Genomic DNA, 25130 nt, shown 5'->3' with positions numbered 1-25130 from the left:
CTAACGCTAGCTGGGCACGACAGGCCGCCCCCGATGGTCGCTACCTCCACACAGGCGGCTAATTCGACCAGTCACAGCCCCGCACCGGGGAAGCACCTGGAGCTTCGTGTCAGCTCCATGCTTTGATCAACGTGAGAGGCAAGAAACGCCGGTAAAGCGTTCAGCTAGCCGGCTCGCCATTAGCGACCGGGCTGGTGGTTGTTTACAGTGTGCTAGCTTGTTTATCTCTGCCAGGCACAGTTAGCCTGCGAGCGGGGAAAGCCGCTTTACGTCCCCGGGCTGAGGTTCGTGTTTTATAATAATTAACACTTCGGTACGAACAGCACCGACACCAGCACCGACCCCGGCGTGTTCGGGCCGAACCGGACCGGAGCACCGGCCCGAGGGTGTGACTGTGGCTGGAGGAGAGTCTCTAGTTTGGCCCAATCCACACGTGTCAACAGAGCTTCTGAGGGTTCTGCTTTCACTTCACTGAACATCTCCCGGTGGAGGAGCCTCACAGCGGACAGCTGGGCTGGTTCTCCCGGAGCACAACGAGACATATCAGCCATTCATTCATGATTGATGATCTTTGAGGAGGCAGACTGTCCTTTATCCAGGTCCCCCCCCCCCCCCCCCCCCTGCACCAACCACTTCCAGTCTGTGCTGGGCTGTTTACCTCCGAGCATCTCATGTAACCTGGCACAGAGAGGACACGGGACCTTGGTTTGACTTTTTGGATGTTGGTCTTTCCTGTTCTATTCCCCACTGACACCTCACTGGAGCCACTGGAGGTTGGGGGGGAACATGAGGAGCACACCGTCTGATCAGGACCGGCGTCCGAGCAGCTCCAGGATCTGATCAGAGCCCCGCAGAGAGCCAAGAGCACTGAGACCCGAAGGAGAGGACGAGATGGGGATCAGAGAGGCCCAGTGACAGCACTGACCCCCCCCCCCCCCGCACCAGGAAGCAGACATGAGTCTCCGCCAACCCACCTCCACGCTGGACAGGTATGAGCCCACAGCACCCACAGGAGCAGTCTCTGTGGCACATGGCAGCGCCTTGGTTCCAAACCTGTAGGCCTCCCAGATAAGCAAATTGACGCGTATTTATCTTGCCTCCCAGTCTGGCCAATGAAAACTAGTCTGACGGGCTGGGAGGTGATGAAGCTGAACTCTGGGACAAGGAGGGCAGATCGTGCATGCATGATAAAAGAAGCAGGCTGAGATTTCTAACACAACCCACTTTAAGTCATAGGTTTCACAACGAGAGTAGAGAGCATCCCTCCGCCCTGGTCCAACAGCCCCCTGAGGAAAACACATTTAAACTGGATCAGCACCAAACTGCACAAGGTCATAAATATCAACCCCTAAATATGACTGATCATTTTTCATCAAGATCCAGTCATTATTCTGAGAGATTCAAGGAAAGCATTCAAATCGCCCCCTCTCTCACAATGTGACAAACATCTTGGATCCACCCCCCCGATCCGGATCCGCACCAGAATTTAAATGATTCTTCCTCAGGTCATGTTCCACCCCTCCACAAAATTTCATGTAAATCTGTTTACTAGTTTGTGCTGATTTCTGCTAAAAAAACAAACAAGCAGGGGGGAACCCGACCTTCCAGGCGGAGGCAATGATATTTAAATAATTCACAGTGAGTCTCGGCTTCGGTCTGTGGCTTCAGGGTCGGTGTGTCGCTCTTCACCTGCCGTGTCTGTAGTTCATCCTGTCTGTCTCCTCACCACATTGACCACGTCCACTGTGTTTCTGTGACTGTCCTGTGTGATGCCTCTTTGTCTCGATCACGTCTTTCCTGTTTCTCCTGCTGTCAACCCTTTGTCTCCTCTGTGTGTTCTTGTTGCACGTGCCCACCGCTTCCCACTGCTGTGTCTGTGTGTGTCATGTGACAGCAGGGCACCCCATAGGAAAAACACCCACCTGCTCAGGTAGGACAGCTGTCCCATAACCGCTCATGTCCGGGGTATTCAGGGGGGGGGGGGGGGGGGGGGTTGTGCAGCTGTGGTTTCTCTTGTTATTTCAGGGACCTTTGACTCGAGGTTCAGGACGAAGCATCAAGCATTTGCATGAGAAAAGAAAAGTACACGTGCATGATACATTTTTTTGTGTTTAAAATAAGGAAATGATCATATCCATCCACACAACACATATCAGAGCATGGAACTGTATTTAACATGGATCCATCCCATTATAGGTGACACCTGATCCACTTTATCAGGACTACATCGTTGATACTTGCGCGTTACCAAGTACAACTTACTTGGAGTATATCTTGTCAATTCATATAATCTCAGTTTTGATAAGTTGAGATTTGGATGGATGATTAAATATAGAAACACGTGCATGCTCTTATCACCAGGCATCCTCTGGACATTCTCCGGAGGGGCTATGTGTGAATGCAAGAGTCGGAGCCTCCTCTAGTAAGAACTCAGGGTAATGTTGAAGGAGCTGATTGGAGAACACCAGATCCTCTCTCTCCAGACATCCTCCGGAGGTCATGTGTGAAAACGGCTTCAGAGCCTCCATGTGGAACTTCTCCTATCGCCACGTGTGTTGGTTCATAATACAAAATCCCTTCAGGGTTCTCACTGGGTTCATCCACCCTTCATTCACCCGTGAGCAACTGTATGTGTGGAAGTCGTGGCTCTCAGTGTTTAGGATCTGTGTGAGGAGAGAGGGCCGGGGGGATCATGTGAACTTCAATGTCTCCTGTTGGTCACTTTGGTTTGGTCAATCTGAATATCTTCTCTCTCGTCTCTCCCCCCCCCCCTCCCCCCTATCTGTTTTTCCTTCCTTGCCATCATGCTTCGCTTTCAGCCCCTTTGCTGCTTGGTGAGTTTTCCTGTCGACTCTTGTTGCTTCTTCTCGTCTATGCTCACTTCTCCTCTCGCTCTTTCTAACTCCTGGAGTCTTCTCCTCCTCAGCTCCTCTCTTCCCTCTCTCCTTGCTTTCTATGTAAGCTTCCCTTCTTCCTCCCTGGTTCCTTCACTTTTTATCTATCTCTCCTTCACTGTTTCATTTAGTCCCTCCGGATGTTTGGTATTATTTCATTCTTAGCGTTTCTCTCATCCCTCGAACGCAGGCTCAGCAGTCTGACCATCGGGGACTCGGAGCGCAAATCCTCTGCCACCCAGCAGAGGGAGCCACCACCTGACTTCCAGCTTGAGACCACGGGTAATTTACATGGTTTCAGGACCGATATAGACTCAAGGTAAAATTAATTTCCCTCCCAAACACCCCTTATATCGTCCTGTGTTCCTCTCCCAGGTCCTGGTCTAGTCCAGAGATGTGTGGTCGTTCAGAAGGACCAGCTCGGTTTCGGCTTCACAGTTTGTGGAGAGAGAGTGAAGCTCGTGCAGAATGTCCGACTAGGTGAGCCGGTTCTGTAATCAACCACAATCTAAGTCCTTGTAAACTTAGTCCCGGTCCAACACTGACACGACACACGGACCATCAGAACTAACCCACTGCTGTTATTCATCCTCCCAGGGGGCGCAGCCGTCAAGGCCGGAGTCCAAGAAGGGGATCGTATCATAAAGGTTTTTAATCACACTGCCGTCCAATGAGAGAGCTGTCCACTTCTTCCTGTTGTCGTTGTGACTGGTTTTGTTGACATGTTGTCCTCGTCCTCTCTCTCGCAGGTGAACGGCTCGTTGGTGTCGTCCATGTCCCATCAGGAGGTGGTGAAGCTCATCAAATGTGAGTGTTCAAAGAAGCGGGATTGGTCGGTTTGACTGACATTGAAAAGCAAATGTTTTGTTTAATTAGCTTTGTATATTTCAAATCTGATTCTGTGTCTTTCTATGGACCTGTAGCTGGGCCCTATGTAGCTCTGACACTACAGGGACCTCCCCCATCAGCTGCCTCCTTGCCCCTGGAGCCCCTCCACACTGACCTCACCCCCAATCAAAGAACGTCTCTCGGTGGGGAGGCTCCACCCCCTCCACCTCCGCCCCTGCCCTCTGGACTGAGCAGCAGCCCTTCCCAAAGAATCACTGGACCCAAACCACTACAGGTGAGACACGTTTTTTTAAGCATTCATACAACCCAGTGGAACAGCTAAAGGACTTAGGTAATTGGAGAAATTGCACATCATCATCTGTTGCTTTTGTGTGTTCAGGACCCAGAAGTACAAAAACACGCCACTCAGATACTCAGGAAGATGCTGGAGCAGGAGGAAGCTGAGCTGCAGGTAAAACCCTCGCACATGAACAAATGAGTCCGTGCAGGAAACACAACTCACTGCAGATTGATCACTGATCCCTCTGAAGATGCTGTTGATAACCAGACTTGATGAATTCACAGGACCTGATGGAGGAGCACTCGAGGAACCCGTCAGCGGCACTGGTGGAGCGGATTGAGAGCGCCAAGAGGAGGGCTCACCAGGTCAGGGTCAAGATCCAGCAAGACGTGGTGAGGAGGTCATTCACAGGGTCTCAGGGTTCACCTGCATGGAGCCTGGCAACTGGAATCAACAAAAACACACTGATTCAACATGTCTTTCATCCAGATGCTTTGAATTCAGGGTTTCTTTTGCCGGTGCTGAAAATGAACGGCTGCTCTTTTCTGTTTCTCCAGGAGGGAACACGATCAGAGTCTATCGCGAGTTACGTCATAGCAGGAGAAGGTTTGTGTCTCCCTCAGTTTCCTACTACAAACAGGAGGACTCACCATGTGTGACTGCAGAGGGCGCTGTTGTTCAGTGACAGTGTTGATTCATAGGCCTTCTACTCACAGTGTCTAAACACTGCTCTGTGCTTCTGCAGGTCGACAATCAGTGGACGTGAGTGAAGGAGACGTGGAGGTAGGTCGGAACTCTTGTCTCATTTCAAACTGGTGAGATTGTTTGTGTGTGTGTATATGATGGTCCCACTGGTCCCACTCATCCCCTCATCCTCCTCCTGCTCCTCCTCCTCCTCCTGCTCCTCCTGCTCCTCCTGCTCCTCCTCCTCAGGCCTTTGAGAGTCCCCACTCCTCCCCCTCATCCTCCTTCAGGACCCCCTTCCACCGACGGCAGAGCTCCGACACTCACACCCTCTCTGACTCGGTGAGACGGACACACACACACTTGCATTCACTTGAACTCGAGCGTTACTGAGTGACTTGTTTCCCCTTCAGCTGAGATTGTCGGCCAATGGGAGGACTCCAGCGATTGTACTTCGCATGTTGATGAGATCTCAAGTGTATTTTTAGTTCATGCCAGGAAATGTCCTCATCATCAGCTGCTTGTTAGTGTTTTATGCTTCACGGTGGAAATATTTTGCATATTTAAAGTTGCAGCTCCGGTCCTTCCCGGTCATTCGTTCCTTATATTTCTATAATTCACGTCATCTAATTATTTTTGCATTGAGTGTGTGCAGAATATGAGTGTGAAAATAGCAGACATGGACCTGCTGTCAGTGTGTAACCGTGTGTGTGTGTGTGTGTGTGTGTGTGTGTGTGTGTGTGTGTGTGTGTGTGTGTGTGTGTGTGTGTGTGTGTGTGTGTGTGTGTGTGTGTGTGTGTGTGTGTGTGTGTGTGTGTGTGTGTGTGTGTGTGTGTGTGTGTTTTTAAAGGGTGGAAAGGCCCAGATCATCGGCCCTGAGGAAGAGGATGAAGAAGATGATGGTTATGCATTTAATGAGGTGATAAGAACATTTGCTGCACATCCATCAGACTCTAATCCACAATTTGTAATTATTTAAATGATTCTATTTTCCCTCCTCTCAGATGGACGGCCCCTTCCAGGACATTGAGTTGTTGAAGTCTCGACCAGCTCACATGACAGTGTTCATGAGATACGTCTTCACTCAGCTGCTGGACCCAAACCCACTGGTCAGTCCAGCTTCTATTCTACTTTCAATCAAAGGGCTGGTTTATGGTCTACCCTATGTTTCCCAGTTATTTAGTTTTTCTTTTATGTAATCTTTTGTCATTTTGTTAATAAAATAACTTGTATGTCTGTGACGTGAATATCTCGAGAACCGCTCATCGTATCGGCATCACACTGGACATGAGCATCGTTAAGGACCAAAGGAAGCTTAGTGTCGCATTTGTCACGAGTTGGACATTCAATACATTCAATAAGACAATTTGAATAAACCAGTGACCTCTGGAGAAGTGACTTTTACAGTTTCAGAAAGAAAACTGCATCCAGCATCATTAGAGGCCAAACACCAGCTCCTCAAAGGTCTGACCTGCACATCTGTACTGATGCTTCACTGGTTCTGTGTCTAACAGCTGTTCTACCTGTCGGTGGAGGCCTACCTGGGCTCCAGTCCGAAAGATGCCCGCGCACTCGCACCGCAGATCTGCTCCCATTTCCTGGACCCGGACGCTGTACGTACACAAAAGAAAAAATGATTTTATTTTATCTTATTATCTCTTATACTCCAGACTTGACTACTAATTTGTTTCAGGGCACATTGATCCTTTAAAAGTTTGGCATTACAGAACATAAAGATAAACAATCTCCTTGGTTAAAAAGTGATATGATTTAACAATATATACATCAAATAACCAAAGTAACTATACATCATGTAGTAACAGATCATCAGTATCTGAAATAACATTAATTTTCATCTCTATTTCTTACAGCCGCTGAAAATCAAAGTACGGGAGGAGTTTCTCACAGATATCGGTAAGATTGGATCTTTCTTGGCTGTGACTTTGTGTGTGAGGAGATTTTTGTTCCAACGTCTTGATGTTGTCTGTCCGTCGTCCCATCAGAGAGTCGGCTACATGCTCAGGAGGACATCAGAGGACCTCTGTCCGAGCTGCAGCAGCTGGTGCTGCCGGACATTCAGGACCAGATCCAGGACTACAGGTACATGTCCTTTACACTGGCAGTGTTTCACTGAAAGTACTGTCCACCATCAGAAGCCAAGGTTCATCTCCCATATTCAGGAGCTCATTTCAAAGTGTTCATGTTGTGTTTTCTGCGTCTCACAGGAACAAGCAGATGATGGGTCTTGGTTCCCTGTTTGGAGAAGGAGACCTGCAGCACCTGGACGGAGACCCGGCCAAAGAGAGACAGGTGGTGGACAGACAGGTCACCGCCCTCTGGGAGATACTGTGAGTCTGTGACTGGCTCAGATGTGGCTGCTGCGTCATGTTTGTCCTGCTGCCAACAACTGTACAATTACAAGAAATGTAATTCATGCTGAGGGCAAGGGTTCACTTCCTGGTTTAGTAGTTTACTGTCGTCTGAATGATGTCAGAAGAGAGAAGATCCTTTTTCCTTTTAGAAGTTATTACTTCCACCAAGGAGGTTATAGTTTCATTGCCGTTTGACTGTAAGTACGATTACTCAGAAACTACCGAACCCATTTCCTGGAACTGGGAGGGTGGGGGGGGGGGGGGGGGGTTATCCTTTCATTATTTCTAGGGAAATTGGTGAAAAGGTCAAAAACCCATCCTGTTAATTAACGAAACACAGGTTTACTTCAGCATGAGGCTCAGATCAGAATATGAACACACACACCAGGACTGTTAACCAGGTTTGAACAGGCCCAGTTGATAGGAGGCCCATAAAGCGTTATTACAAAGTGACAGACAGAGATCAGCCCAGCTCTGATAACAAAGGTCATAACCGAAGCTGCAAACCCCAGGAACCACCTGACGTTTACTCACTTTACACACACACACTGATTCCCGTCACATGACTGTGGCACTGCCTCCTCTGTCCTGCACCGACCGGAGTCACCTTCTCTTCGGAGTCCTGGTGTTTGTGGAGGGATTTAATAGCGTTTTCTTTTTCTGTCCCCGCCGCAGATCGAAGCACGAAGAAGACAGAAGGTAAAAAGTCACATCTGACTTAGTTATAACATTTCCTTTACAGCAGCACTTCTCTCAGGGATTCTTCAACCTATTCCTCACATGTTTCTTTGTTTGTTTTCCATCTTTCCCTCCTCTCCATCCTTCCACCATGTTTGTTCTGTCTCCACCTCCCACAGTTCTCCTCTGGCTTCAGCGGTCCTCCTCTACCTGCGTCACTCCGGCATCAAGCTAAGAGACTCCAAGGTGTTCCCGGGTCTGAGCACAGAGAAGGAGAAGTGGCTCGCCTTCTTGAAGACCAAGAAGGTAAGAGCTGCAGCTGCACGGTCCCAGAAACCAGAATGATCATTCCTGAAAACTGTGTTTGAGAAGTTCCTTCTTTGGATATTATCCAGACACAACTTTTCCTGTCAGTCCCTGAGTAGCACGAGTTAATACAGTGGGGAAATATTGTGAAAAGTCACAGCGAGGGATTGGACCTGCTAATGATTCTGAAATGAGGAAACCTGACAAATATCTCAGGATCCAAAGGAGTGGTGGTCGTGTTAAAGCTGAAACATATAAAAAGCAATGCCTCGCTGTCAATAGAATCAAGATGATGATGTGACCTGATTATCTCTCTCTGCAGCTGAGTGGAACCAAGAAGGAAAAAGAAAAAGATGGAGAGGATAAGAAGAGAAATCCCATCCTGAAGTACATCAAACCCCGCTCCACATCCCAGTCCAGTAAATACACACACACACACACACACACACACACACACACACACACACACACACACACACACACACACACACACACACACACACACACACACACACACACACACACACAACTCGTACTTGTCTGACAACATTGATTTCTTTTTGTCCTTCGTTTGCCCTTTTATTGTGATTGCTTTTTTATTTATTGATTTATGGAACTTCCATTGTGTTGTGATTCTGATTTCATTGTTTCTGTTTGGTTTATTTTGGGCTTCGTAGCATTCCATGTCCCGTTGTCACCCAATGAAGGTACATTGCATCCTTTTGAGTTTTTTATTTTTCTCTTAAGTTAAATGTTGCTTCTGGTTCCACCTCCTTTTATACACAACAACCTTCTCTCTGCGGTAAGTGCTGTGTGCTGTTATCTGAATGAGCTCTGTGTGTGCAGTCCGTCCTGGCAGTGTGAGGAACATCATTCAGCAGTTTGAGAACCACACGGAGACGACAGGGGAGGAGGGAGGTGAAGCTGCTGACCCCCCCCGGCTCTCCTCCAGCAGCCTGGGAGAAGACAGCATGGACAGGTAGCTCTGAAGTCCCTCGTGCCTCTCTGGGTTATGTCTGATCAGAAGAGGTGGCCATGTCACAGTCTAGATAATCAACAGGAAGCACTGATCATCACACGGCACCTGGGTCAGCGTCCCACTGGCAGAGCTTGATATGAACTGCTTCAGTAACTTGCTCTGATCTCTCGCAGCCCGACGGTCTCAGTGCGTCTGGCACGCAGCGAGTCGCTGAAGGCTCAGGGAGAAGGCCGTCGGAGGGGCGTGGCCTCTGTGACCGAGTCCGTCCCCCGCTCACGGAGCGATGTGGACATGGAGGACTGTGGGGAGGAGCGGGAGGGGCCGGGCCTCAGGCCGCTGCAGCACAGCGCCTCGTCGTCTGCCTCCAGCAGCTCTGCACGGTAAAGATTCACTGGTGATCACAAGATGGTGTTCAAAGAGAAGAAGCATCTGTGACGACCTGTGATGATGCTCAAACATGCCTCCAGCTCAGAAACCGAATCACACCCTAAACAATCACCGCTCTCTCTCCACTCTCTCTCAAACTCAGGTCTCTAGAGAACCCTACACCCCCATACACGCCTCGCTCTCGACGCAGGTGAGTCTCCACGTGGTCCCACAGTTAACTGAGGATCAGGGAGGAACTGATAGGGAACCGAGAGAAGGATGGTCCACCTCTTTCCCACATGCACAACTCTTCAAGCTCAAGTCTCCACAAAAACAAACCCAAAATACAGTAGATAGACGATTGTTTTTCATTCTATTGGTCGCTCCGTCCTTACACATGCTTCCCCTCACCTGCCTCATACGTGTGTTGACTGTAGGAGCGTGGACTCACCGCTGGCCCTGCTACCGGACGCCGCGGCGTTGGAAGAGGAGGTGTGTGACGGTCAGAACTGGCAGGACACGGTGTCTCCTCAGCTCCTCGCCACGCTCAGCCCAAAGGAAGTGGACAGACAGGCGGTGATATATGGTATGAGTTCAATTCAGTATTTTCTATGACTCTCCTCGACGTAAAGATAAGATCAAAGGATGAATGAAGAATTTACTATTTTGCAGAACCAATATAGTATGATCTGAGTGTTGTTACCTGACAGTCATTATAAAAATACCTGCTCGCCCTCTGTGTCCTCGTCTCCAGAGCTGTTCACCACAGAGGCGTCCCACCTGCGGACCTTGAGGGTCCTGGACCAGGTCTTCTTCCAGAAGATGAGGTCTGTCCTGAACTCTGATGAGCTGGCCTGCATCTTCCCCAACCTGCCTCAGGTCTACGAGCTCCACGGTCAGTCCAAGTGTCTGTGAGCGTGGATCTGTCATATGCAATATAGAAATGAATCTTACTGTACGAGTGCTGCTGCTTTTGGTTTCCTCTGCTGGTGATTCTCTTTGCACAGTAAGCTTTATGTGCAGGGTCGCCTGTTGCCAGGTAAATAATAATAAGTGAAGCAAATACCAAGCAAAGGTCATAACTGTTGTGTGTGATCTCCGCCCGCTGTTCCACTGTGTCAATATGTATCCTGGGCCTTGTTGTGAGACATGGAGACACACGGTGTCACGTTACGATCCAACTGCATGAAGAAATACTTTTTGATGTTCAGTTAAATATACTTGTTATTGAGATTAAGGTTCTTAACTCAATGTGACTTCAACGTTTCCTCTGCCTCACGTCATCGCAGCGAGTCTGTGCGAGGCGATGAAGAAGCGAAGAGAAACTCCCATCGTTCAGGACATCGGGGACGTCATGCTGGCCAGGGTGAGACCATCAGCTCCACCTCACCTTCTTCTTCTCTGCCGCGAGGTGACAGGTGTGTTAACGCTGGTGTGTGTCTCAGTTTGAAGGTGCAGCTGGAGACGAGTTCCAGGAGCAGGCGTCCCAGCTGTGCAGTCAGCAGTCTCAGGCTGTGGAGCTCATCAAGAACAAGAAGCGCAAAGACCCTCGCTTCGCTCACATCATCCAGGTACACACGTATAGTCCAGGCTAACATCATCACAGCTGTGGGCTTCATCGCTTCACTTGAGAAAAGGTTGTCTGAGTTCTGCTCTCAGTGGATTGGTACTTTAAATCCTGCACCAAAGATTAAAGAACTAAATCACTAGATCCAGATTTTGATTTGGATCTCCACCTGATTGCCCAGCCTCATAGATGTCCGTCCACTAAACATGTCTGATTTCTGTTCCACGTCCGCTCAGGAGTGTGAGGCGAGTCCACACTGTCGGAGGCTGCAGCTCAAAGACCTGCTGGTTTCAGAGATGCAGAGAATCACCAAGTACCCTCTGCTGCTGGACAACATCATGAAACACACCGAGGGTGAGGAGTGTGTGTTTGTGTGTTTGACGTCGGGTGTGAGTGTTTGTTGAGTCCCTGAGACGCAGATTTTAAGACATTGCCTCTCCCTCAGCCGGGCTGTCAGACCTGCCCTCACTACAGCGGGCTCAGGCCTGTTGCAGAGGAATACTGCAGGTCGTCAATGAGGTCGTTGGGGAAACTGAACACAGGCAACGTCTCAGCCAATACCAGCGCAGACTGGACGCTGCCCCCCAGTTCAAGGTGACACAGCAGTTGAGCTGGTTTCATTTTGAACTCCTTTTCCAAGGCTGCCAGTCGTCCTGTTTTATCTAAAGCTGTCTTTCTCTTGTCTTCTTCCCCAGAGTTTGGACCTGACCACAAAGAGGATGATCCATGAAGGTCCTCTCACCTGGAAAGTGAGCAAGGACAAGCAGATAGGTCAGTGTCTGCGTCCGTCCAACACTTCCCTCTGCTCCCACACTCGTTAGTCACACTCCTTCCCCTCCATCAGAGATCCAAGCGCTGCTGCTGTCAGACTGCCTGGTCCTCCTGCAGAGGGGCCCGGACGACCGGCTGCAGCTGCGATACCCGTCCCGCTGGCTGGGGGGGGGCAGCGTGGGAGGCAGCGCAGACAGCAAGACGTCCTTCAGCCCACTGGTGAAGCTGGACTCGCTGCTGGTCCGCCCAGTAGCCACAGGTACGTCCACACTGGCTTTCAGAAGAGCTGAATATACATGGTTTCCTTTGACCTGGAATCTGAGAGGAAGGAATTTAATGTTTAATTTCTCAGCCTCTGAAGCAAATAGAATTAAAAGACCTGTTTAACTCACAGATATCCTTCCTCTCTCCCCCCCCCCCCTTCTCAAAACAAAAGCCTAACACATTTCATTCGTTCCACTCTTTTCTCCGCAGACAACAAAGCGCTCTACATCATCAGCACCACCGAGCGGCAGATCTACGAGCTGGTGGCCGGGACGTCATCAGAGAAAAACACGTACGCTCTTATCTTGAAACCAGATTTGTCTCTTTTTGTTTGTCTTGCTTCACATTCACGGGACTGTGTCTCTGTCCCTTTACAGGTGGAAAGACTTCCTTGAGAAGACGGTCTCATCGGCCGACGGCTCGTCCCCTCTGATCAATCACAGCTGTATTCCGATTCCGTGAGTAGATTTGGTTTCCATGAAGAAACATCGTGCTCCATTTCTTTTAAACTTCAGAGACGTAAAGGATCTCTTGAAGTGATTTCTAAGTGCTTGATGTTTGTTTGTATTTTCTCCAGTTCTCCCAGTACACGCAGTGCATCCCCAGTTTCAACCACCAGCAATGTCTATGCAGGTAAAAACCAGCTTATCATCATTTGCCTTCAATATAATTCTGTTTGTGGAAAATAGATTTTTTTCTCATCTCCTTCCTGAATGTTTCAGACACCTCACTGACGGAGCAGTCCGTCTCCCTGGACACGCATTCCTCCGATGACACGGCGCTCTCTGACAACACACCCATGGACCAATCAGGAGCTTTCCTCTGTGGTGAGAGACGAACAGTGTGTGTGGCCGAGGCCGCGTTACAAGACGGTAAGAAGGAAACAGGAAGTGCAGCATCTCTTTAAAGTGTTGGAATCTAAATCACCAGTTTGTTGTTTTCCTGCCGACAGTTGAAACTCTGCGTCGCCTCATAATACGAGACCTCGAGGACGATGGGTGGAGCCATGACTCGGGTGACACGCCCACCAACGAGACGGCCAATGAGGGGAGCTCACTCAGTGACAGGCAGCGACCGGAGTCCCTGGAGACCATCCTGAACTTCAGCACCGACGACTGGGAGGCGGAGCCTGACGAGGCCCCCCCCCCAGACGCTGAGCCGCCCGGCGTCCAGGTGGTGAGGACAGGTAACGAGTCCCTCAGTCGTCTCAGGGGGACGATCACCCCTGAGTTCACTTCTCTGATAATTAGGTCCTAATGAGGTGAATCCAGCCGGTTCCTTCCTCTGCATGTTTCCTCTGGGCTCGGTGAATCTGTTTAATTTTATTCTCACACACTTTTATCTTCTGTCTGTTTTGTCTGCTTGCCCCTTTATCAACTTCCTCCCTCTCTCCTACACACTCTCTCTTCTTTCACTCCACTTCCACTCTCTTCCTCTGTCACACATCTGTCCTCTGAGCATAGCTGTGGTTGCGGGTCCTCCCTCTTCTTCTTCTTCTGTCCCTGATGGCATCACTGATGATGTCACCCTCCCTTCCGACCAATCGTCTGAGCTGAGCAGCGAAGCGTCTACGCAGGGTAATGATCGGATTCAGTCACCAGCTGTAGATCAATCAGACGAGTGCATTTTTGTAATTTGTGCATTTTTATATTGTTTGGAAAACAAAAGCAAGGTAATGAATATTGACTAGAATCTTTAGTCTTAGGGTTGGTTTGAATGAAACCCCTGAAGTCACGTGCTTGTCCTCACGTCTCCTTTAGGGAACACTTTCTACTTGGTCATGCCCACAGAGGTGGGAGAGAGCAACTCCGATGACCCCATCGACCCCCCCACCGCCAGCCACTCCCCTCGGCCTCTGGAGGAGGAGGAGCCAGCCTGTGGTCCGGAGCCCGACCAATCAGAGGCAACGCGACAGGAAGAGGAGACGGCTCCATCGCAGAGTAACGTGATCAGAAACGTGGACGAGATTTTCCACACGATCGAGGGCTTGATGAGCAAGTTGCGTCACCTGAAGGTAGACACACCTCGTGTTGAGGCTACACAATCTGCACAGGCTCCCCAGAAAATAATCAGCCGTGTTTAGTGGACTGATATTTGTGAGTGTGTGTTTGATGCAGATCTGAATAAAAATCCAGATCTACTGAATTTAAGTTTCACAGGAGAACAGTTGGTTCCTGCTCTCCTGGGTGTTGTTCTGGTTGTGGGTGTAAATCTGACTTCACTCCCTTCACAGGAAATAGAAAAGGATCATCACAAGCTTTTGAAAACCATCACTGAGCTGTCTGTGAATCAGGAGCCCGAGGAGCAGCAGTGTCTCTCAGCCACTGTCTCCAGGACGCCCTCGCTGGACCGCGGCTCGGGGGACGGTGAGTGGACTCCGACTTTGAGTTTGACGACTGACAACTTGGTTTGAATTTCTCTTGTTACATTTGGTTTTTCTTGTTGTCAACTCGTTCCAGTAAAAGAAGTGAGTGCTGCAGAACCCAGGATTCAGTCGACTGGATTCTGACGTCCCTCCAGAGCGGATCCACTTGCAGTCATCACTTTGGATTGGTGGCTTAGGGACTTAACCACAAGGAGCTGCTGTCGGACTCGGCCCCCCTCGCCCCCCTCCACCCTCGCCCCTCGCCCCTGCACCGACCGGTGGAGCAGAGCCGAAGACGCACCGCAGCCACCGCTCTAGTTGTTCTGGTTCCCACTGACACCGAGAAGCTGGTCGGACTGGTCAGGATCTGTGTGACCTTGAGTCTTCTCCCAGAGCAGCAGGGAGACGAAGGGCAACTGAGGAACAAGTATGAACGTTTTTTTGTTTTTTTTTAAAGGCAGAAGACAAGTTGACGAGCGAGGAGAAGAGTAAAAGTCGGAGGAACTGAAAGTTTGTTATTCGTGAAGGAAAAAGAGTTTGAGCTTTCAAAGAGCTGGTTGAAGGAGCGGAGCAGAAAAGTGTTGAAATGTTTAATTTAAGGAAAAATCCAAGGGACCATCATCCCAGCACTTTACCCACAATCCATCCCTCTGTCATGGACATCATCTGCAGTGGACAGATCAGGGACTGGACACCCCCCCCCCCCCCCCCGTTCCACTGGTTGCTTTACACTGAGTTCACCTGCCACGATGGCTGAGGACTGTGTCTCTCTCATTCAGGTTATTTGCACTGGGTAAGGAAACCATGATCACACACACACAGAGCCATGTTTAACCATTTCACTCATTTCACACGTTCATATTCCTCCTGAGAAACAACAGAGTTATTATCTGTGGGATCAGTTGCAGCTGTTATTTCCTAAGTCAACCTGTTGGTTGTGTGAGTTCCAGCTCTGGAAACACTACTGCGCTGTTTACTACTGAATGCTGGCAGACGCACATCTCAGCTCCTAACACAACGAGCTCAGCGGGGTCACGCAGATGTTCCCAGCACAGAGTGGAGCTGGAAGCTGTGGGAGACTGGGGCTGGAGTCCACGACGGGTTTAATGTTGACGGCGAGCGAAACACAGATTCAAACTCAGAAACTTGAACTCTCCGTGAAAACCTGTTCATCCAACACAAAACTATTGCTGCCAAATATTGCCGCCAACATTGCCTGTCTACATTTTCACTGTGCATCCTTTAGTCCTCTCCAGTGTATTAGGTGTGTGTCTGTGAGTGTGTGAGTGTGTGTGAATGCCACAGTAAATACCAGCGTCTTCTCCCCAACCCACTGGTCTTACCATACAGTGTTTATATCCCACATCCTAAAGCCGTGACCAGGAGCAGCTTTCCAAGTCAACATGAGAAACGTGTTTCTTTCTGCAGAGCGTCAGATAAGAGGATTGATTCCACTCTCATGTCTGTGCAGTTCACATGAATCCACGGCTAGGTAGCTTAGCATCAACACAGGAAACGAGGGACACAGCTGTCTCATGGTCTGTCAGCGTGAGACCAACAACATGCATCATGTTAATCCAGGAGCTTTGATGGAGCAGGTCTGTGGATTGTGTTCCACGGACCTGCTCCACCTCTGTGGTGTTGATCTTCTCATTTAACTCTGTGCATGAAACACAAATAAGCGTATTCATGCTCGGACTATTTTTGGATCCGATGCAGAAGCAGCTCGTCCCTGATGCTCCCAACCAGCCAAGTCTTTATCTGTCTCTCTCATGCTCATCAACACTAGACACAAGACGTGTATCTAAACTGCAAAGTCACTTCTTTATGAGAAGTTCACCTGTTTTATTGTATATTTGTTTTTCGCCTCTCTGTCTAAAGAAGCCGGGCGGAATCACACTGGACTGCATTTTATTTGAGCTGGTTTCAAATACGACCCGGGGACGGTTGTAGTGAGTCAGCTGACCTCTTCACCAGCTTCAGAGCCAATCACAGCCTGGACACTATCAGCCACTGAATCTCCTGCTACAGGAGAAAGAGGCTTCTTCTGTTTCTCTTTCCTCTTCATGTGACATAATAAACACAGAGCAGCTAGAGTGGCACGGCCCCTAACAAAGGCAGGTAGAGCAAGAGCAGAGTTCCTACATGTGCTGCAATTCCTCGACCAATCAGAGCAGACTGGTCTTCATCAGGTGGGGGGGTGGGTTCTTAAAGAGACAGGAGCTAAAACCAAGTATTTGAGACAGAGGCTGAAAAGAGGAGCTGCAGCGATGGGCAGTCTGATGACAGTAATAACACAAATTAAAATGATCAACCTGAATATTTCTCCTTTAAAGTGACGGTTCACTGCCGGGTGGGAGGTTTTCACTCTTTAGCCAGCGCCCCCTAGAGGAGCAGGAGTAGATGTACAGGTTTCTATGACTGAGTGAGAGCTGTGCTACGAACAACGAGGACGACTCCGTGTCTCCGCTGAGAAGTGAATTCTGTCTCCACAGGTGTTGAAGGGAACATTTCCCCTTTTTCTTCACGTGTTTGGCTGCTGTTGTTTCAAGCATCTCACACTAAGACATATGAAACTCTGTAATATGAACATATTTCCATATCAAGCTGTGGACACAGGCATCACACAAAGTAATGAGTTTATCAGATCATCTCTTGGTCCTTGGTGGTTGAAGCCAACAGTTTGGATCTCCTCTTCTTTATTTTAAAATATTCTCCTCTTCTTTCCTTCCACTCTAACAACAGCATTTTTTTTTTTTTTAAATCTCCAATTTCTACCTCTATACTTAACTTTCTTTACTTCTTCTATTATTTCTCTTTGTTTCTCACACATTGACATCAGCGTTGTGGCCCTAACCGGCTTTAAAGAAGCTATAACTGATTCCTTTTAAATAAAAAAGTTAATGTTGCACAAACAGAACTCCCCTGCACGGTGCAAACTACTGTATGCATACACACGTCTTTAACTCTCATCTCATTGTCCTTTTATTTTGTCTTTTTTTAAATCTTGTTCACACATGTAATATAGAGAAATCAGACCCACTTGTTTTATATATGTTAATTTTTTTCTGTAAAGCCTTAGTCCTCGTATTTGATTTTATTTTTGTAGATATGATTAAAAAAAGAAAAGGATGTATAAATTATTTTCTTCGCCCTTGTTTTTAAAATTGGTGAGATTGTTAGCTGCACAGAAGGAAAACCGGAGCTCGTGTTTCAGATTCATGTGTTTTGTGAGATTAAAAAGAAACTGGATAAAGAAACAGTGAGTGTGGGTTTTTGTTTGTTCATTTTTTTATCTTAATTTGTTTGTTTGTGTTATAGAAAGAAGAATCCATCAGATTGTGTCGTGTACCCGCATCAAGGGGCAGATCCAGGATATTAATTTTTACACTAACATTGTAAGATAGCACATTTTCGTTATTTCATTTCTATGGAATGAATATTATATGATACATTAATTGGCTTGAGGGCCCTTTAAGGGTAATCGATATAGATAATGGATGTATGCTATTATGTTATGATATATTTGATGATATTATATTGTATATTAATTGGTTTCAGGACCCTCGTGGCCCTTTTAGATTATGGGTGGATATATGATTTTAAATGTCTACTCAACATTGTGGTGTGTCCTCAGTTTTGCTGTTACATTAGATATTGATGGTTGTCACCACTTCATTAAATATTGAAGAGCAGTTTTCTGCTGACAGGAGCCACAGATATGAAAGATGTGTTTTAAAGGATGATGGATACAGAGTGACGTCAGTTGTTGTTTGTTGGACAACACTGGTTTTATTTTGATAATCAACACCGGAAGCGAGGCCATCAGCCCCCCCTCCTCCCCCTGGCTCTGCGGGGATTCGACCCCCCTCCCCCCCACACACACACAGCGGATCCGGGATGAACTGCGCGTCGCTGCCTTTGTGCGGATCCGATCCGGACTCAGCCTCGAGCCCGAAGACCAGACCCGAGGAGAAGTTCGAGTCCCGCCGCGAGCAGGAAGCAGGAGAACCCGGAGACACGTGCACATCTCGGCTGCACGGGAGCGCGCGCACGGAGAGAGTCCGGACCAAGTTGATCTGAGGGTTTTTGGAGCCGCGCGGATCTGAGGCTGGAACGCGCTTTGTGCTGCAGCGGGTTCGAGTCCGGGCAGAAAGGTACGAGCCGCCTCGGAGCCGCGGGACGGAAGCAGCTCGAGACTTAGGGATCGAACTTTAACTTAACCCTCCAGCTCCTCTTCGTGCTGGGTGCGGGGTCCGAGGAGGTCGGATCGGGGTCCGAGGAGGTGGGTGCGGGGCTGGAACCCTCCGCTAGTCGGGACACATCACACACACGCACTTTCCCTCTTACTCAGAATAGTTTGCACACTTATTCCATTTCAAATTTTTACGCACGGTGCCAGCTGGGTTCACCTCCTCCCAGTGGCTCCTCGCACCTCCTCGAACCGGAGCTCCTGCACCTCATCGCGACCTTCACACTTTACTGTGTGTTGTTCGTAGTTTTAACGGCTGCTCGTTGTGAGGAGCCCACCGAGGCAGCGGCCACGCCTCGCTCCCTGGCCCTCTGCCTCCACCCTGAGGCCTGGAGGCCCCTGGGAGCCACTGGGAGCCACTGGGGCCGGTCAGTGGGGAGCAGCCAGTAGTAATGTACCACTGCAGCTGGCTCATGACTTCACACAGATAGAAACTTTTGAGACTAAACCTCATTGAGTCGCAATCGAAGGTTTTCAGAGTCGCTGCTGCAGATCCCAGTAGATCGATCAGAGTGGGAGAGGTTTCACCAGAGCGGGTCGATGCCATTGACCTTCTGCAGAGCAGCAGAGCCATAGAGCTGCTCGCGTGGGGGGGGGCATGTTTGTGGCACTAATGAAATGTGTGTGGGGGGGGGGGGGGGGGGGGGGGCTCCGGCTGCTCTCAGACCTGCACTGAACTCCGAGTCGCTCTGGAGTTCATCCTTTAAAACACATTTATTCAACATATTGAAAAGTTACTGGTTGGTTTAAACCACATTAATACTTTGGTTAGAGTCCCAGCTCCATCGCTCAGCATCAAACAACTCAAGGTTAGAGGACAAGTGGACACTTTGATGTAGTTTAGGAAAGTTCTTCTTCTGCAGTGATCCTTTGATCTCTGAGGCGGCTGCGTCCAGGAGGACGAGCTGAGCCGCGATCACATGGAATCACATGGAACCCATTAGTGTGTGTGTGAGGTAGAAGGTCCAGATGGGGAGCGCGAGGAGAATCCTTATTAGATCAGTGGAGTTTGATTGTTGGAGCTGGGAAAGTACCAGTCTGGAGAGAAGCTGTTCTCTGTTCTGAACTGGAAGTCAACAGAAACCAGTGCTCTGAGGTAAATCTAGCATCTGAGTAATCTGGTAAATGATTTGCGTCGCTGAGGTGTTGAGTTCGGGAGGGGGGGGGGGGGGGGGGGGTGCTGAGTTGATGGTCTGGTTGCTATGGTAACCCAGCTACCCCCCCCCTCCTCCCATTCATCCCATTGTGCTGGAGTTCAGCTCCGTTGCCCCTGGAGAGCGCGGGGGACCGCTGGGGAATGTGGCGTCTGGACGAGAAGAACCAGAACAAACCAGTGTTCAGAGAAGTGGGTTCACCTCGAGCTGCTGGTTTCAGAGCTGCTGGTTTCAGAGCTGCTGGTTTCAGAGCTGCTGGTTTCAGAGCGGGTCGACCTCGCCACAGAGACCTGAGCCCAGAGGGGGAGACGGCGTAATTGTCCTTTAGTGGCTGAGAAAGCACCAGGGGACAAATCACTTGCCCGTAAAAACTCCCTCAAAGCACAAGAATGGGCTCAGCTTCGTGCCACTGAAAACACACACACACACAATAACACACTCACACACTCACAAACACACACACTAACACTCGGTGCCAGAAGCTCAACAATGGCGTCTCTCTTCTTCATGCTCGGTGCGTTTCCCATCGGAGACGCTTTCTGTCTGATATGACAAATTATCCTAAGCCTTCCTCCCTCTTTTCATTCCTCCCTTCTTCTCCACTTTCTTTCCCCCCCCCCCCCCCCCCCCCCCAAACAGGCCTCCAAGATAGATTCCCTCAGGAGTGCAGTGGACTTGCTCCGCCTCCCTCTGGCCCTCTCCTCCAAGTCCATCAGCAGCCACAGGAGCCAGCTGGGCGTGGTCTGGGAGAAGGGCGGCGGCTCCGGGGGAGGAGGGGCTCAGAAACCCCGCCCACCGCCGGCCTCCGACATGGACAACGAGTCGATGTACTCCGCCTACTCCTTCAAGTCGTCGCACTCACGGACCTCCCGCAAGCACAGGTAGAGCATCATGGGAAATTCTTTATTCACAACTGATCGGATGATTGTCTCAATGAATCGTCTTTAGAATGTTAGAGACGATTTAGAGACGTCTTCAGAGTCTCGTCCTTCAAACCAAAGATTTTAGAACTGAATTTACGTACAAACCTTTTCTACAACTTTATCGTTTAATTAATTATTATCAAAGATAAAAGGATTGTATTTGACCCTTGAAGAAGACGTCCCTGACTTGTGCTCTTGTCCTTTTCCTGACGTCTCTCCAGAGAGAGGAGGGACAAGCATCGCTCCAAGCCTCGGGACAGCAGCCTCCGCGGAGACAAGTCCGTGAGCATCCAGGCTCCTGAGACGCTGCTGGACGTGGAGTCCACCCGCGGGGACGACCGGGTCAGAGTCCAGTCTGAGTCACCGCCGGTAAAGTGTGGCGCCGCCGTCTCTCATCCCTCTGTCCTCCTCTCTCCTCAGGACGACAACTGGGGCGAGACCAACACCGTGGTCACCGGCACCTCCGTGGACAGCGCCTCCCAAGAGGACCTGACACGGATCTCCAAGGACCTAGAGGAGTCCTCGCCGCTGGAGTGCCGCCGTTACTTGGGCGTGGTGCTGGGCGCCGTGCTGGGGCTCTTCGCTCTGGTCACGCCTCTGGCCTTCTTGGCGCTGCCGCAGCTGCTGTGGCGGGACGTCCTGGACCCTTGTGGCACGCCGTGCGAGGGCCTCTACATTTCTCTGGCCTTTAAGCTCCTGATCCTCCTCATCTCCACCTGGGCGCTGTTCCTCCGCCCGACCAGAGCCACTCTGCCGCGCTTCTTCATCTTCCGCTGTCTGCTGCTGGCGCTGGTCTTCCTCTTCGTGGCGTCCTATTGGCTCTTCTACGGCGTGCGGGTGCTGGAGCCCAGAGAGACGGACTACAGGGGGATTGTGGGATATGCCGCCTCGCTGGTGGACGCGCTGCTGTTCATCCAGTACCTGGCTCTGGTGCTGCTGGAGGTGCGGCACCTGCAGCCGGCCTTCTGCCTGAAGGTCGTGAGGACCACAGATGGAGCCAGTCGCTTCTACAGCGTCGGACATCTCAGGTCAGTGTGTGGACCTTCATCCTCTTGACTCCTCAGACCTTCATCATGTCTCGCTCGACCAATCACGAGTCAGTCTCAGCTGTCAATCATGACGTCTGACCAAACTTACTGGAAGAGTGAACTCTCCAACAAACCATGTGACCTCAAACCAGCGTTGAGAGAAGACTAGTCCGTATCCCATCCACTGAAATGAAGAAGAAGTTTAGGACCTTTACAGCAGCCAGCCACCAGGGGGCCACCTTAGTATACAGTCTGTTTAAATACAACCACGTGTGTGTGTGTTTTGAAGTAAATCTTTGTCTCTCTCCCGTCTTGCACAGTATTCAGCGGGCGGCCGCCTGGCTTCTGGACCAGTACTACAGTGACTTCCCAGTCTATAACCCCGCCCTGCTCAACCTGCCCAAGTCCATCCTCACCAGAAAGATGTCGGCCTTCAAGGTCTACAATCTCGGAGAAGGTAGAAAAAGAATCAAGTGTCCAGAACCTGGTCTCTCACGATCCGTTTCCATCAGATCCACTTGCATCAGAACACTTTGCACATTCTGAATCTCACCTTAGGTTCAACTGAGCTGCAGCAAATTACACACACTCACAGATATCAGCTCCTTGGACTTCCAGATCCAGGATTTCTTTAAAAAAAAATGTATAATCATTTAAAAAAACACAGTCTCATCCGCCCACTGATCCGGATCCACACCAACATTCCACAGGTTCCTCCCTGACCCGGGCCGAGTCCCTCCTCCAAGTTTCATGGAAATCCATTCGGGAGTTTTTGTGTAACTTTGCTCACAAACAACCAAAAAGACAAGATAAATAAAACCACGGCATTAATCCTGAATTAGAAAACAATCCTGCTCAGAATTCACAGGTTTCTACATGAAACCATGCACGTGATAAAGAGGTGTCTTCGTCTGTCCACTCGATGGACGGCTGGTTATTTGACGTCAGCGTCTCTGTCCACAGAGAACAGCACCAACGCCTCCTCGGGACAATCCAGAGCCATGATCGCAGCCAACGCTCGCAGGAGAGACAACTCCCACACCGAGTTCTACTACGAGGAGGCCGAGGTGGAGCGCAGGGTCCGCAAGCGCAAGGCCAGGTGAGGAGGAGGACACATGTTCACCTGCTGCTAATCAAACTCTCCTTTTCTTTGGGGCTAATTGTACAAATAACCATCGTTGATATTTATCAAAGTATTGGACGTCTCACTCACGGTGTAATTGCTCCTCCCAGACTGGTGGTGGCAGTAGAAGAAGCCTTCACCCACATCAAGCGTCACCAGGAAGAGGAGGCGCTCGTGTCCTCGCCCAAACACCCGCGGGAGGTGATGGACCCGAGGGAGGCGGCTCAGGCCATCTTCGCCCCGATGGCGCGGGCCATGCAGAAGTACCTCCGAGCCACCAGGCAGCAGTCCTACCACAGCATGGAGAGCATCATCGACTTCCTGCAGTTCTGCATCACACACAACATGACACCCAAGGTCAGAGCAGCTTCATTACACAGACCCAGCTACTGACACCATCTTCTAAAGCAGGACAAAGAAGAACCAATCGTTTGAAGTAGATTCGATTCAGGAGCAGATCCAGAAATTCAGGAATTTTGATATTTAGTTTTTTTACATTTTGGGGAATTTATCATGAAATAATGTAGAAATCTACATGAAAATAATCCAGCATACGATGAGTGTTATTATCTGTGAACAGCTGAAGGGGTCAGTGGTTTATAAAGTTTCTGTGGACAGTCGCTCTCTGAGCACTTATACCTGTTTTCTAATTTATCTTAAAAGTTTAACACTTAAAGATAAATGTTTAAACCTCTTCCTGTACCTCAACCAATGAGTGAAACACGTTTAAAGATGCTAACCTGTGGAGCATTCACATTATGAATCATAACCTAGAACCCGTGTGTCTGTCTTTGAAGGCTTTCCTGGAGCGTTACCTCAGCCCCGGCCCCACCCTCCAGTACCTGGACAGCAGCAGGGGGCGCCAGTGGACACTAGTGAGCGAGGAGCCTGTGACCGCGTCTCTGCGCCAAAACCAGGTCTTCACCCTGAAGCGCCCGGACTTCTCCCTGGTCATCACGGTGACACCACTTCCCTTCCTGCGCCTGGGCGAGGAGTTCGTCGACCCCAAAAGCCACAAGTTCGTGATGAAGCTGCAGTCGGAGACGTCTGTGTAGGAGGAGAGGAGATAATAATCCTGTAGCATCACTTTGTATCTGTTAATATAACCGTGCACAACTTTCACGTCAAATGGAGTCGACATTTAAACTCACTGACGAGAAGAGGCAACAGAAATAACCTCTGACGTGGTTCCTCTTTCGGTTGTGGTGAGTCAGACGAGCCTCAGGCTGCGGACTGGTAACTGTGATAAAGAACTGGAGAACGCCTCCACTTCCCATCCCTCTGACAGGCTGTGGTTTTATTCACTTCACTACAGATGTAATAGAGCGTTCGTTTAATGAAACAAAGGAAGGAGCCGTCTCCCGAGGGTAGAAGCTGGATTTAGATCCCAAGATGTAATCAAGAGTTGTCAGATGTCCCCCTGTGGCTGTGGTGTGATAAAGTTCTCTTCATTCAAACCACGTCTCATTTCCCGTCGTGCCTGAACTTCTGTGAAAAGTCGACCTTTCACACGTGGTCAGGTTTTCACAGAACACATCAAACACTGAAACCTTCCTCTCTTGTTATAATCCACTGAAGAGAGAGAGAGAGAGAGAGAGGTCCCACGCTCGAGTCGGAGGACGAAGACAGAAACACTGGACGGACTTTGATTGTGTTATTTCTCATGAAGTTTTTATTGAATGGCTTTTCCAACTGTTATAATGTGTTTTTCATACGGTTACTGATGCACTGGCAACAAATGTAGGAACAATAAAGTGAATGTTCAGTTACACTGGAGGTTTTACTTCTGCTTATGAGGGGTGTGTGCTGTTGTGTGTCTGTCTGTGTGAGGACCAGTGTGAGTCTAGAAACTACAGAGTGAGGAATTCAGAGTAACTTAGAAAAACCAGAAAAAAGAACTGACTGCAAATGAACCCGCAGAGAAAACCTGGAAATTACAAACCTTCAAATCTCAGCCAAATAATATTGTGACTAAAAAGATAAATACCTCAGAAGAGAAATACTCTTAATCTCCTCAAGCTATGAATAATACTTTACAAACTTCATAGTATTGTGCAAGCTCAGGAACATAACCCCCGATCCATCAACTACTCACTTGCTCCTACATTATTTATCATAACCTCAAGTACCAGAATCTTCAGATGCTTCATTTACAACACGAAGCCCCTGGATGGTTCTCTGCTGCGTTCCTCAAGCATCTCTGGGAATTTCTCACAAATCCAGGTCAAAATCAACTCTTAGTATTTAATAGTTTATCTGGTTTCTATGAATTTAT

The 25130-nt window shown here is 49.3% G+C and overlaps 2 protein-coding genes and 1 long non-coding RNA gene across 3 annotated transcripts; 2 read left to right on the top strand and 1 right to left on the bottom strand.

The window, feature by feature from the left end:
* The first annotated feature begins 12 nt into the window (after positions 1-12).
* Positions 13-17635, top strand: arhgef11 (Rho guanine nucleotide exchange factor (GEF) 11). Its single transcript, XM_053415718.1, has 40 exons — positions 13-989; positions 3085-3176; positions 3270-3374; positions 3492-3541; positions 3644-3701; positions 3818-4017; positions 4123-4194; positions 4308-4415; positions 4581-4629; positions 4769-4806; positions 4957-5049; positions 5558-5626; positions 5712-5816; positions 6222-6320; positions 6579-6621; positions 6711-6807; positions 6933-7055; positions 7755-7778; positions 7937-8063; positions 8386-8482; positions 8741-8770; positions 8910-9042; positions 9216-9422; positions 9572-9619; positions 9846-9994; positions 10163-10303; positions 10698-10774; positions 10854-10979; positions 11212-11329; positions 11421-11569; positions 11671-11746; positions 11820-12005; positions 12221-12302; positions 12388-12468; positions 12588-12643; positions 12733-12882; positions 12963-13196; positions 13771-14024; positions 14244-14376; positions 14470-17635. The coding sequence occupies exons 1-40, from the start codon at positions 955-957 to the stop codon at positions 14517-14519; spliced, it is 4164 nt and encodes a 1387-aa protein (XP_053271693.1). The 5' UTR covers positions 13-954; the 3' UTR covers positions 14520-17635.
* Positions 3879-24465, bottom strand: LOC128429881 (uncharacterized). Its single transcript, XR_008333916.1, has 4 exons — positions 23698-24465; positions 22946-23184; positions 6249-6318; positions 3879-4467 (listed from the first exon to the last, which is right to left on the bottom strand). It is a non-coding gene; the product is annotated as an uncharacterized LOC128429881 (long non-coding RNA).
* Positions 18261-24624, top strand: LOC128429872 (vang-like protein 2). Its single transcript, XM_053415722.1, has 8 exons — positions 18261-18532; positions 20421-20662; positions 20926-21046; positions 21125-21732; positions 22053-22189; positions 22696-22831; positions 22966-23212; positions 23653-24624. The coding sequence occupies exons 2-8, from the start codon at positions 20592-20594 to the stop codon at positions 23908-23910; spliced, it is 1578 nt and encodes a 525-aa protein (XP_053271697.1). The 5' UTR covers positions 18261-18532; positions 20421-20591; the 3' UTR covers positions 23911-24624.
* Positions 24625-25130: the final 506 nt, after the last annotated feature.

This window comes from Pleuronectes platessa, chromosome 23, assembly GCF_947347685.1.
Source record: "Pleuronectes platessa chromosome 23, fPlePla1.1, whole genome shotgun sequence".
Lineage (NCBI taxonomy): Eukaryota > Metazoa > Chordata > Actinopteri > Pleuronectiformes > Pleuronectidae > Pleuronectes > Pleuronectes platessa.
Note: the sequence above shows the minus strand (reverse complement) of the source record. Positions and strands in the feature narration are given on the sequence as shown.

Bases quoted from the DNA above. Each gene is read 5' to 3' on its own strand.
- arhgef11 (XM_053415718.1), top strand. From the start codon at position 955: ATGAGTCTCCGCCAACCCACCTCCACGCTGGACAG. The intron at 4,195-4,307 runs GTAAAACCCTCG...ATGAATTCACAG, and splicing joins AGGAGGAAGCTGAGCTGCAG to GACCTGATGGAGGAGCACTC. The intron at 12,469-12,587 runs GTGAGTAGATTT...TATTTTCTCCAG, and splicing joins CACAGCTGTATTCCGATTCC to TTCTCCCAGTACACGCAGTG.
- LOC128429872 (XM_053415722.1), top strand. From the start codon at position 20,592: ATGGACAACGAGTCGATGTACTCCGCCTACTCCTTCAAGTCGTCGCAC. The intron at 22,190-22,695 runs GTAGAAAAAGAA...CTCTGTCCACAG, and splicing joins GGTCTACAATCTCGGAGAAG to AGAACAGCACCAACGCCTCC. The intron at 23,213-23,652 runs GTCAGAGCAGCT...CTGTCTTTGAAG, and splicing joins CACACAACATGACACCCAAG to GCTTTCCTGGAGCGTTACCT.